General features: G+C 37.3%; 1 protein-coding gene across 1 annotated transcript; it reads left to right on the forward strand.

The window, feature by feature from the left end:
- The first annotated feature begins 596 nt into the window (after window positions 1–596).
- On the forward strand, window positions 597–10830 carry LOC125666594 (uncharacterized). The gene is made up of 9 exons (XM_048899789.2): window positions 597–914; window positions 1622–1678; window positions 1797–2099; window positions 3397–3540; window positions 3843–4007; window positions 4639–5051; window positions 5979–6149; window positions 10285–10495; window positions 10650–10830. The coding sequence occupies exons 2-9, from the start codon at window positions 1652–1654 to the stop codon at window positions 10755–10757; spliced, it is 1542 nt and encodes a 513-aa protein (XP_048755746.1). The 5' UTR covers window positions 597–914; window positions 1622–1651; the 3' UTR covers window positions 10758–10830.
- The last annotated feature ends 1583 nt before the right edge of the window (window positions 10831–12413 follow it).

Here is a 12413-nt window from a genome sequence, read left to right on the forward strand (position 1 = left end):
AAAAAATATATGTTCAAAAATCTTCATCTCAAGAAGAGCATAGTAATGATTAGTCATTTTAATGTAAAAGCATTATCAGGTAGTGCAGATTAAAATTTGTGGAATTCATGGTCCCCTGGCGAAGGTTGGGGCCACATAGAAGATCGATTTTTATTTTTTTTTTTGATTTTTTTTTTTTACATGGGAATATATAAGGAGGAGTGTTTAAGAAATTTTACATGGGAATATATAGGGAAAAATGTAGATAAATTTTCAATTTTTTCTTCTCTTGTTAATTTTGCATCCAAATAAATCTAGTGATATAATTTCATTTTTGTCTTCATTTATAAATTAAGAAGAAGAAAACTCGCCGTCGATTCCTTTTGAACAACTTGGTGAATATCATTAATCTTGGCACCAAAAATCTTTGACTGAAGGGCATTCAATTGTTATAATTACACACTTAATGCACATATTTACAACGTGTATGACCCCCTATTGATTTTCTGGTCACACCTGCCATGTTGGGTTTAAAACATAAACACTCTTTTCTCAGGTGAGCGATGTGGCCCATGGGCCTCTTGTTTACATTTGGTGCCGTAGACCAGCCCCTGGAACTGACAGGTAAAAATGCCTGCAAGGGGATAAAGACTTTGGTTGATGTCTTGAAGTTTGAAGATATTTAAGGAGGGAGGATTGTAGCGGTCTTTAAACCGGGTTTGATCGCCGGTGGACAGATATCTTGTGACACATACCGTGCCGATAAAGTTTCTTCAATCAGGGGAAGGATCAGAATAGAACATTTACCCCGTATTGCGCTGTGTGTCGCTGTCTATAATAACTGAATGACGATGTGAAGTTCTGTTGAGATACAAATGGAGTTTTATCATTTTGTTTCATGGATTTATCTGAATAAATAGAATCCAACATTTTCGGTAAGCGCACATTTGATGTGTTTTCTTGTCACGTGCATTACATACGGATACACGCAGATCTGAATTTTGAAGGAATTGAATATAAATGATATATATTGCGTGTTCTTTGCTTGTTCTATTCGATGTGTATGTAATTGGCAAGTATTCCCTTCCGCATTCTCTCTCTCTCTCTCTCTCTCTCTCTCTCTCTCTCTCTCTCTCTCTCTCTCTCTTCTTTCTTTTGTTTTTCTTTTTTTAACATGTCATTGAAATGATGATTGCGAATACTTGCATGCAAATTACAAGTATGGAAGAAAAAGTGGTTTTTTTTCTCGCATTTTCATCTAAATTATTAAAACTTTCAGAATGTTTTTCTAATATGCGGTATGTATAGTGTAATTCTGAGCAATGCATGACGTTTAAAAAAAACACCGTGAATTCATGTGTTTCTCATTCTCTATACATTCCTATCGAAGATGGCGTAAACTAGGCTGTCTGAAAGAAGTATGGCGGATAAGATGAGAAATGTGACATATTTTAGAATTCATGTCGGCGTTAAGGCGTTTAGTTCTTTTTTTTTTTTTAATAATGTACTTTAGTCATAAACGGTTAGTATATACCAAACTGATACCCCTATCTTCCAAAGATTATGCATAACCATGCTTTTTTACACTATCGCAAACTTAATCCTTTTTAAGTCATTTCAATGTTGTATTTTTTTTTTGTAGAAAAAACAAAAGCGAGAACCAGAAAATCGTATGTCGAAATTTTCTGATACAGAAAAGGTATTCATGAAAGCATAATGGATTTATTTTGCCATCCATCTAATTGAAATTTCTAAGACATATGACAACTTAAAATTTCAAATCTTTAATGAACATTTTGTACTACTAAATTTGAAAGAAAGACAACGAGGAACTCCTGAAGCGTCTGCAGGAACGAATCGGACACAGTCCCAGGCTGACCATCGAACAGTTCGAAAATTGGGCAGGAACATGTATTGCTGACGTAATTTCATGCTGGCCTACATCAAAGGAGGAAATACGAAAAGTTATCACAGCTGCTAAAGAAGAGGGTGTGAAGATACGTTGTGCTGGTTCGCGACATAGCTGGGCACCAGTTTTCAGCGATGACTGCCAGATATTGATGCAGCTTGGTAAACTTCGCAGCGATTATGGACATGGGGCCAAAATTAGAATATCAAATGTAATTGATGTTTCAATTTTATTTTAATAATCGGGTTTTTTTTTCATTGAATTCAAACAAGATGACAATTATACGGAAGTCTGTAGGCTGTCTTGAATTTCAGATATTTCCAATGCTGTCTGCCTTTAGCCTCTATATAATTGCTCTTCTCACAAATATTAACTGTTGCGAAGGAGAAAGTTCAAACATACTGTGCCACAACATATACCAGAAGTGGTTTAAATCAAATGTGGATTCTAAAAAAAATCTTTTAAAAAATTTATAATGAATTTCAATTTTTTTTACATCACAGGCAGTTGCCTCGTGTATAAAAATAGATAAAGGAAATATTCATATCTTGTGATCAATAATTCAAAAAATACTTTGTTAAACACCGCGCAAGTAATCTGAAGTCGACATAAAAAAAAAAGATGCTGGAGTTCCTCATTGACAATATCTCTGGTTCTTAGTGATCATGTCTTCTAACAGTCTGTTGGAATTCCCATGGACACCAACATTACTCCTTTGTTCAATCACTCGACGAAATTCATACCAAAGAACCCCTCTGTCCAATCACTGGACGTGATTCATACCGAAGACGCCCCTATGTCTTATTAATCGACGTAATTCATATCAATTAAGGTCACCCGTTGTCCAATCACTCGACATATATATCGTATGGTGATCGTATCTGTTCACGTCGCCTCATTTTTTCTTATAAATTTTAAAGTTTGGTGAGTTTTCTCATCTCCTTGACGATGCAGGATAAACATCTGGTCTGGTATCGTGTTCTCGCCATTTGTGACAACTCTTTTTTTTTGGGGGGGGGGGGGGGGGGGTCTGACTCAGACTGGCACATATTTAGTTGTCCTTATCTCTCGCGCTAAATTGTCATGTTGTCTATTTCATTTACTCTCCTTGTCTCAGTTGATGTCCATATTCTGTGTGAGGAACACGTGTCAGTGATGACTGCTTTATTTGGGAAGCACCATTCCCATGATGTCTTACCTGTTTTCACTCATTTTCCCTATCCTGTGTACTCTCTTGTTCTTCTCTATCTCGTTGTTGATTTTGACTTTAGCACTCAAATCCCCCATCTATCAACTACATCGTCACGTTTGTCACACTTATCAATTGATGTCAGCTGACTGGTGGTAGAAGATATATATAAAAAAAATTATATACCTCCTCAAATGTGTAAATCTATCGCAGTACCGTCATTAAAGTTAAAATGTACAATAATTGTTGAATTTTTATTTATACATGTATATCGTAATCTAATCTTTAATCTAACGATTCGCTCTTTTCACAATCACAGCGCTCTCGTAATGAAGTCGATGTAATGGCGGGAGTGACAACGGGAGAGTTGAGAGATTTTCAAGTAAAAAACAAACTTCATCTTCCCGCTAATGTCATCATTGATACTGTCACTGTGGTTGGCGTTACGAGTGCTGGGTGTCACGTATGTACATATAAATGTATATCAAATATATTTGTAATATCATCATAGATCAGAGATTATTCGTGTGCGAGATTTTCAAGACTGATATCAATAGGCGAAAAATATCGCCATAACTAGCTCTTCAAAATTAATGCTATGATATCAATATATTCGGAGTAAACTGTATTTCTTACGAAATAAAGTTGACTTTATCATATAAATACTGTTTGTACCTGATTTGATTTCATGCATTTTCACAGTAACACAGTAAACACACATTTATTGCTGGTCGTGACCTGCTCCATTTATCCGTACTTTTTCAGGGTTCGGGTCGGTATGCCAAAAGTGTAAGTGACTACATTGTGAAAATGCGAGTGTTCGATTGTGATGGAGAGCTCCGGACCTATACAGCAGAGGACCAGGCCATGTTCAGAGCAGTGATGGCGGGCTTTGGGTGCTTTGGGGTGGTGTACGACATTACATTCAAGGTGTACAATGACAGAAGTGAAAAAAATTAATCTTGCATGGAGATTTTAATTCAAACAGTATCTTATTATAAAAATTCACAATAGGATTGGACAGCAGGCACTGCCTATATAACTCCTCTCTCTCTCTCTCTCTCTCTCTCTCTCTCTCTCTCTCTCTCTCTGTGGATAGAGTATTATAATATTTGATCTGTTCCTATATCTTATTTAATCATTTGTGTGGTTAAGATTCGAACTTGATTTTTGATCCCAGAAATTTTTATTATACCAGATAATCGCTACATTCCGCAATGAACCATCTGGTGTCCTATTTCTTTGTAAGATTTAAGTATAGATGATCGTTAGGGGATATTTTTTATTACCATCCCTAAAGGATTTGTCATGTAATTTTGGTTTTTTATGAAACTTGTATGAATTATACGCGATCAAAACTTTGATAAGATTTAGAGGTCAAATGACAAGGTCGCTGTAATATTGCAGAAGTGGTGTAAAGCAAATACAAGAGGCTTCCCAACTCCGGGGATACCACGTTTTATTCATTGCATATCTCATGATCTTTGAATGTATGAGTTCTAATTCCAAAACTGCATGTGCGCCAATTTAAAAGACACTAACAGCATATTACTCCCAACAGATGGAGCCCGAAATTCTGGTAAAGACGGAAAACTTGTACTATAACCTAGGAGAAGTTTTCTACAGTGTCGAGAAAATAAAGTCAATCGTGGAAAACAACTGGTCCGTCAATATTCTGTGGTTTCCGTACAACTCCCTAGGCATCGGCGACTACAACCCCAAGAATGATGACTTGTGGGTACGCCTGACGAACAGAGCGCCCTCTGACGTGGATTGCGAAGACTGGGACTTCTACACCTGGCGGGACACCAAGGACTACATCACCCAGAGTTCCCTGTCCTCCATTTTCTCTCTGTTAGCTGAAGAGCCAAGCCTTGTACCGTATTACTCATGGAGTGCGTTTAAATGTTTGAAGTATGTGTTGTATCCTAGTGGCGAGCTCTACCAAGAGCACCCCCACGCTGTACATTTCAGGTTAGGATATACGTAACCGCATTTTATTAGCAAACATTTCTTTCCACGAATTGCCGGTGTAAACCCTATTGACTACCAGTAATATTCGCGGTATAATTCCACTCCACCCATAGGAAACAACCACAACCGTTATTAGCTTAATTCAAATAACAAAAAGATGTGTTTGCGAAACACTGATGTCCGTGTATGGCTGAACTCTAGGGCCATGATCATGAGGTCAACAATTTTAGTGCGAAAAGAAAGGTCTTGTCACAAATAATATACAGTCATGCGAAATATGAAAGCCATATCACCATCCACTTAAATGTTATGGCCAAGGTCAAAGTTTTTGCGGACAGACGGACATGCCAAATGCTATATCCTCTTGAATTTCCAATGGGGGGGGGGGGGCAAAACAAGTAAGGGTGTGTAATGTGTAAAATTTATTTCCAAGCATCCTCACGTGATGTAGATTCCAGATCGTTCACAGCATTAATCCTGGGACCGGGGGTCAGAGTAAGGCAACAAGACGGGTTCAAAGTCTTATATTGGACGTTTTCTTCTTCTCAAAGAACCACAGAGCTACTCTATATCAAAATGATATACATTTGTGTGAGTGTTAGCATGTACTGTGGAAAAGCTTTACACACCGTCAAATGCCTCTCTCAGCAAGGGACGCGCGGGGTAGGGGGTAGGGGTGGGGTGGGTATTAGGCAGCTAAGAAATATGTACATGTATTGCTGCTTTAAATGATACTGCCAATTCTCCAATAATGCCTATTAGTAATCATTTTCAAAACCTCCTCTCGTGCACTTGCAAATATGAATTTCATGCAAGAACACCCGTATCTCATTAAAAAAAAAGATTTTTCCGAGGATTTAACACCACACAATAATTAAAACATTTCTCGTGCAAAAAATAAGCATTCGATCAATCTCTTTAAATCAGGAAACATATTGCCATGGCCCCGGTTTACGACTTGGAGTTCATTTTTGATTACGATGACGACTACGAAAAGCTACTACAGATTATAGACGTAGTGGTGAAGAGGGTGGACCATTACGAGGAAAAAGACGAGTACCCGCTAACCAACGTGGAGATCCGCTTTATGTCTTACAGGTAAGCTTTTAATCACCAGTTTGAATCGTGTTCAGAACATAGCCTACTTTTTCATCAATCAACAATCGCTAAATATTCTTTACATTCATAGTGATGTCAAGGTTTTAGTTGACAGCTCCAAGTGACAATTTAATGACAAAAGACATGAAATTTGATTGGCGCAGACCTTTATATAAGCCAATGAAAATGTTGGTTTTGTTCTAAGTACGCTTCCTCCGACCCTTTTTAATCGCTAAAAGTTTACTTGATTTGATTTAGTTACTTAACATATTATGTCTTATATTTTATTGACATACAAATATCTTTCATAAAATAGACTAAGATCAATTTGAAAAATTTACCTGAGTATATCATTTTTCAGTTCATTAAGCCTGGTGGCGTAAATTGCAAACAAATATGGAGCGTCAAATTAATATAATACGGAAGTTCCGAGTTCCCCAAGAGTTATTTCCCTTTGTCGGACTCTTCCGTAAATTATGATGACAGTGGGTACATTTGCTAATTACTATCGTTGTATTATTTCTTAAAAGATGATATCCAGAGTTTCTGAGACCATCCTATCTCAGGGAAAAGGCAACTTTAGTGAGTTTATGAGTATTGGATAACAAAATGGCTCAAACAAATATTGTTAATTGCCACCTTTCTTTGATAAAAGCGTCACTCATGTAGAAGAGGAAACGAATAATGATTCAATAGCCAATTTGATGATCTTATTCAAACAAATTATGCTTGATGTGGCCAGAATATGCATACCAGTGATTGATATAAACAAAAGTTACGCTTTTATTACATTAATCATACGTAATCGTTATGTACAATGCCAGTCTACGATATAATATATACATTGTGTACCCACCATACGACATAAAATGGGAAAGAGTTCGACAAAGGGAAATAACTTTTGGGTAACTCGGAACTTGCGTATTCCAATGTTGTATATTACAATGGCCTCAATCGGAACTCCTCGAATGTCTCGCGCACTCAACATAGATCTCGGATATAATACATGGTATCCATGATAGAATTTGATGCATTGCTGTGACGTCACAATTGACAATGCATCAAATTCGCTCATGGATGCCGTCGTATTACACCCGAGATCTATGTTGAGTGCGCGATACATTCGAGGAGTTCCGATCTATGTTGAGTGCGCGAGACATTCGAGGAGTTCCGATTGACAATGGCCTACATTTTTCATAACGCTAGGCGAGTTATTTCCCCCGATTACAGAGGGCGTGCAGCAAATTGCGGTCCTCAGTTGACTGTGTCATATAAGAAATAAATAGAAAATTTACAATTTTTGATTGCAATCAATTGCCAGTTAAGGGATTTTTCTAAGAAAAGTGTAATGACTTAAAAATAGTATAATTGAACAAATTATTTTACTAATTACATTGATATGTGTCCCTTGTGTGGTTTTATAGCAAGCAAAGTATGGTCATGATGTAATAAAGTATGTAAATATTACCTAGTCTTCGATTTCTTTAGATCAGAATCATGATGACCTTAGTATATCAGCAATTCTTCATTATTAATTTTTATCAATATTTTCGACAACCAAAATACACCCCCCCCCCCGAAAAAACCCCCCATGCAATACGATATGCATAAAACACGTGTAAAACCAACGCATACATGTACATTATCAATTTATCGTTTCACACTGAACAAAACTACTTGTTGCTAAATGTACACTAGGTGCCAATAATTATCTTGAATTGGTATCTCTAGTGTAATATATTAGTTAATTTTTTTTTTAACTTACACCTCTTCTTACACTTCAATTACATGTACTCAAATGAGCACAAAAACAATCAGCAGGCTTGTAGCAACAATGGGTCTGTCTCCTATTATTATTACGTTATTTTTACGTGCAGATATAGATCTATATACATGTAGTCGGATAGACCCCTCCCCCCTTTAGAAAAAAAAAACAGCATTGTCGTGAATAGTGGAAATGTAAAATTTAACCAATGAATGAAACTGAAAGATCAACCCATACTGCCTTCCTTCTCGAGCTTTGGATTTTTTCTTCTACTTTAAAAAAAAATTACTCGTCAAGAAATTTTGGGCATTATTGATAAATTAACCCCCCCCCCCCTTATAAACGATGCCACGTGCCTGATTGTATCACATGCTTTCATTGTGCTTTTAATTCTAGGTGTCTTTTGTTTTCAAAACAGATTACTATTAAATCCTCAGTATTAATTGCATAATTTGAACAGAAATAAACGTCAAATACATCTATAACACCCCCTCCCCCAACCCTACAATTTGACGAAGTGCATACTTTAAAAAGTTTTCTCCATGAAATCGAAGAAATTAAACCTTGTTTTTGTCATAGATATATTACAACCTGTTAAAACTTGGTATACTATACAATTTAGTAACATAAGCTTTACTATACACTATTTGTTAATACTATTTATGTGAGACTTAGGACCGCAATCGTAAACGCGCCCCCAACTTCCGGTGTAAGGGGAGTAACTGCAAAAATGTAGGCCATTGTTTTGATTGGACAAAAATTAATACATCAAGAAATCCAAAAAACGCCATGTATACATACGCGCCTGAAAACAAATAACATAGTGCAGGGAAACCATTCAATTTTTGAAATTGATGATACAGGAAACGAATTTTCAAATTATAAGTATCAAACATTCCTTTTGATGTGTACACTCTGGACATTTACCCACAAACTTAACATAAAACATCTTCGCTAGCCAAAGTTAGAAGTGGAGCGGATGTGTACACTCTGGACATTTACCCACAAACTTAACATAAAACATCTTCGCTAGGTTAGACGTGGAGCGGATCGTAAACTCTGGACATTTACCCACAAACTTAACATAAAACATCTTCGCTAGGTTAGAAGTGGAGCGGATTGTAAACCCTTGGCTAGGTTAGAAGTGGAGCGGTTCGTAAACCCTTGGCTAGGTTAGAAGTGGAGCGGATCGTAAACCCTTGGCTAGGTTAGAAGTGGAGCGGATCGTAAACCCTTCGCTAGGTTAGAAGTGGAGCGGATCGTAAACCCTTGGCTAGGTTAGAAGTGGAGCGGATCGTAAACCCTTGGCTAGGTTAGAAGTGGAGCGGATCGTAAACCCTTGGCTAGATTAGAAGTGGAGCGGATCGTAAACCCTTGGCTAGCGAAGATGAACATAAAAGTGCTTCACACTTTTATTCAGTTTGTGAGTAAAATGTTCAGAATTTAAACATCGATAAATTCTTTAAAAAGAATATTTAATCCTAAAATTAACCCACATAATTGAACATATATTTAATTCTTTGAAGGTGTCATCAATACATTTATTGCGCGCAATAATATGCATTGATGCGCATATCAAATCAAGTATTGGATTAATGCACGCATCCATTCAGTTGATAAGAGCGGTGATTTGTTGAGATCACATGGGGATCCTGGTTAGAATAGGTCCTCAATACCCCCTGCTTGTAGTAAGAGGCGACTAAAGGGGGGGGGGGGTCCTTCGGACGAGACAGCAAAAAACCGAGGCCCCGTGTCACAGCAGGTGTGGCATGATAAAGATCCCTCCCTGCTAAAAGGCCGTAAGCGCCGAGCATAGACCTAAATTTTGTAGTCCTTCACCGATAATGGTGACGTCTCAATATAAGTGAAAAATTCTCGAGTGGGACTTTTTTAAAAACAATATAAAATCGATTAATCATCAATTAATTGATGAGAGCAATAATTTGTTTGAAGCTCTCGTCATTAAGATTGTGCATTATCATGGTAGGCATTATAAACATGGTTTAATCTGAGTTATTTACCCAATCCTCCATATTTCATAAATTAAGTGAACTGAACATATTATAATCAATAGAATGTAAAATGAAACTTCCGCACTAATTACTGTAAAGGTGTAATATTTGCTTGGGTTTTATTCTCTCTATATTCACAGCATTAACGACTCATACATATAAAATATACATCATATCGCTTTCGGTATTTAGCTTGTCAATAAACTGTTTGAAGACGGTAATGGAAGAGCGAGGCGTAAACGGAAGATACATAATGAAAGAACAAAATCAGAAAGGGATGTGAAACAAAACTGACATCTTACAAAAGAGCCCACACATTTGTATCAAATTAATTTCAGTTGATGAAATTGCGTTTCAGTGATGCGTACTTGGGGTCTGGAGTCCTCGCCAATCCTGCAACCGGGGGTTCCGGTCACGTGATTTGTATAGAAATCATCGGTTGCCCCGGGTCAAAGGGGTGGGAGAAATTCAGCACAGAGATTGGGGAGGAGTGGATGGCCCTAGGAGGGGTGCCCCACCTGGCCAAACAATGGTGTGAACTGCCTGGGATCTACAAGCATATCCAGGAAGTATGCCAGACAAATTAACTTCCTTTTTTTGTCAAATATTAGAAACTATTTCATGGCATAGATTCTCAATATAAGCAATCACCTTTACTTAAAGTTCAGTTTATATTTAGTAGAAACAAAATATACTTTAAAAATTATCTTGTCAAAATTGTAGAAAATGAATGGGTGTTTTAAATCCTTCAAGACACAACTACAGAAATCTGGCGCGGATCCCAGTGGCATGTTTCTGAATGAAGATATGAAAAAACTCCTGGCCATGTGAGAATCTGGACGTCCTCATTTTCTTTCTTTTATGAAATATTTATCTTTAATAAACATGTTTTTAATCTCACATACATGTAGCACGTGGTATTTGTAGGTCCTACCTTGTACTTACTGTATTAAGGTAGCTTGCTGCATCAAGACTTAAACATTCAAAACAATACGTCACAAGATGGCGATTCAAATGTTTTGTGAAATTACTTGTTTGTACATTGTACAGTGCATATTTACGTAGCTCAGTGGACAAGGTGTGGGTTACTGACCCGACGTTCCCGTGTTTAAATCCGCCAGTATCTTTTAATGAAATAAATCATTGGAAATATGGATGTCGACAGCGCTGCAGGGAAATTAAAATATATGTATACAACTCATAATTGCGTCCAAGGCTGTCTGGCTTGTTTCATACCTTTTGTTCGGGCGTTCTTGACACTGATTTTGACTATGGATAACTCCCGTTTACCTAATCAAGATATAGGGCTCACAGCGGGTGTGACCGGTCGACAGGGGATGCTAACTCCTCCTAGGCACCTGATCCCACCTCTGGTGTGTCCAGAGGTCCGTGTTTGCTCAACTCTCTATTTTGTATTCCTTTTAGGAATTATGAATGATCACTATTCGTTATCTTCACCTTTCATGTAATACACGTGTAAACATCCTAGAAATGTGTATAATTTTGGTGGCCACTATTATCTCCCATTGATAATGACAACAAAACACATTTCAGTGTCTATTCAAACAATAAAATGCTTTCTTTGTTGTTGTATCGGGTGTCAGATGAAGATAGCTAGCATTGCAGAAAAAAAAAATCATAACCCGTGCTACAAGCGGTTTATGAAAATTGTCTAAGATATAAATACTACCTTCGTCATCCGATAAAATAACTAAGAAAGGCATTTTATTGTTTATATTTATATGTATGCTTTAAAAATATAAACTAGGTTAAAGTACTGAAATATCATATTTTATCCATGAAACAATAACCCGTGGTTTGCGACGATGATTGAACTGACCATTCCGTTACGAAGCAGCCAACGCAACCTTTGACCTTGACGACGCTCCATATTTAGTATTGATTACGCAGACAGGGCTACGGTCAAGATCGTTGCGGCTAGCCGAGGGGCTAGGTATGGTGGCTGACTTGTGCCAGTTTACAATTTGTCGTCTTTTCGTTATTTTGAGGCGAAATGTAGCTAATATTATCATTTTGTCGTATTTTCGTTATTTCGGGACGAAAAGTAGTTAAATATCGGTTTGTTGTCTTTTCGCCTCGAAATAACAAAAAGACGATAAATTCTAAAATGGCACAAATCTTGAACGCAGCCCGGCGTTTCCTAAAAACCGGATTGAACTAGTTTACAACAAACATATATTCATTGTCTATGAAGAACGCAATGTCAATTTCAAAAGAACAAGAGGCCCATGGGTCACATAGCTCACCCGAGTCACCTTGGCCCATATTCAAAGATTTTCTCCAATATATTTACATGTAAAACTTTGATCCCTTTTGTGGCCCCAACCTACCCCCCAGTGGCCATGATTTGATTAAACTTGAATCTGCACTATGTCAGGAAGCTTTCATGTAGACCTCAGCTTTTCTCGCCCAGTGGTTCTTGAGAAGAATTTTAAAGATTTTCCCTAAATATTTGTGTATAAAATT

The sequence above is a fragment of the Ostrea edulis genome, chromosome 10 (assembly GCF_947568905.1).
Source record: "Ostrea edulis chromosome 10, xbOstEdul1.1, whole genome shotgun sequence".
Lineage (NCBI taxonomy): Eukaryota > Metazoa > Mollusca > Bivalvia > Ostreida > Ostreidae > Ostrea > Ostrea edulis.

Coding starts and splice junctions, on each gene's coding strand:
- LOC125666594 (XM_048899789.2), top strand. CDS start 1,652: ATGTCGAAATTTTCTGATACAGAAAAG. Junction 5,052..5,978: donor CCCCACGCTGTACATTTCAG/GTTAGGATATAC, acceptor TCTTTAAATCAG/GAAACATATTGCCATGGCCC. Junction 6,150..10,284: donor ATCCGCTTTATGTCTTACAG/GTAAGCTTTTAA, acceptor ATTGCGTTTCAG/TGATGCGTACTTGGGGTCTG.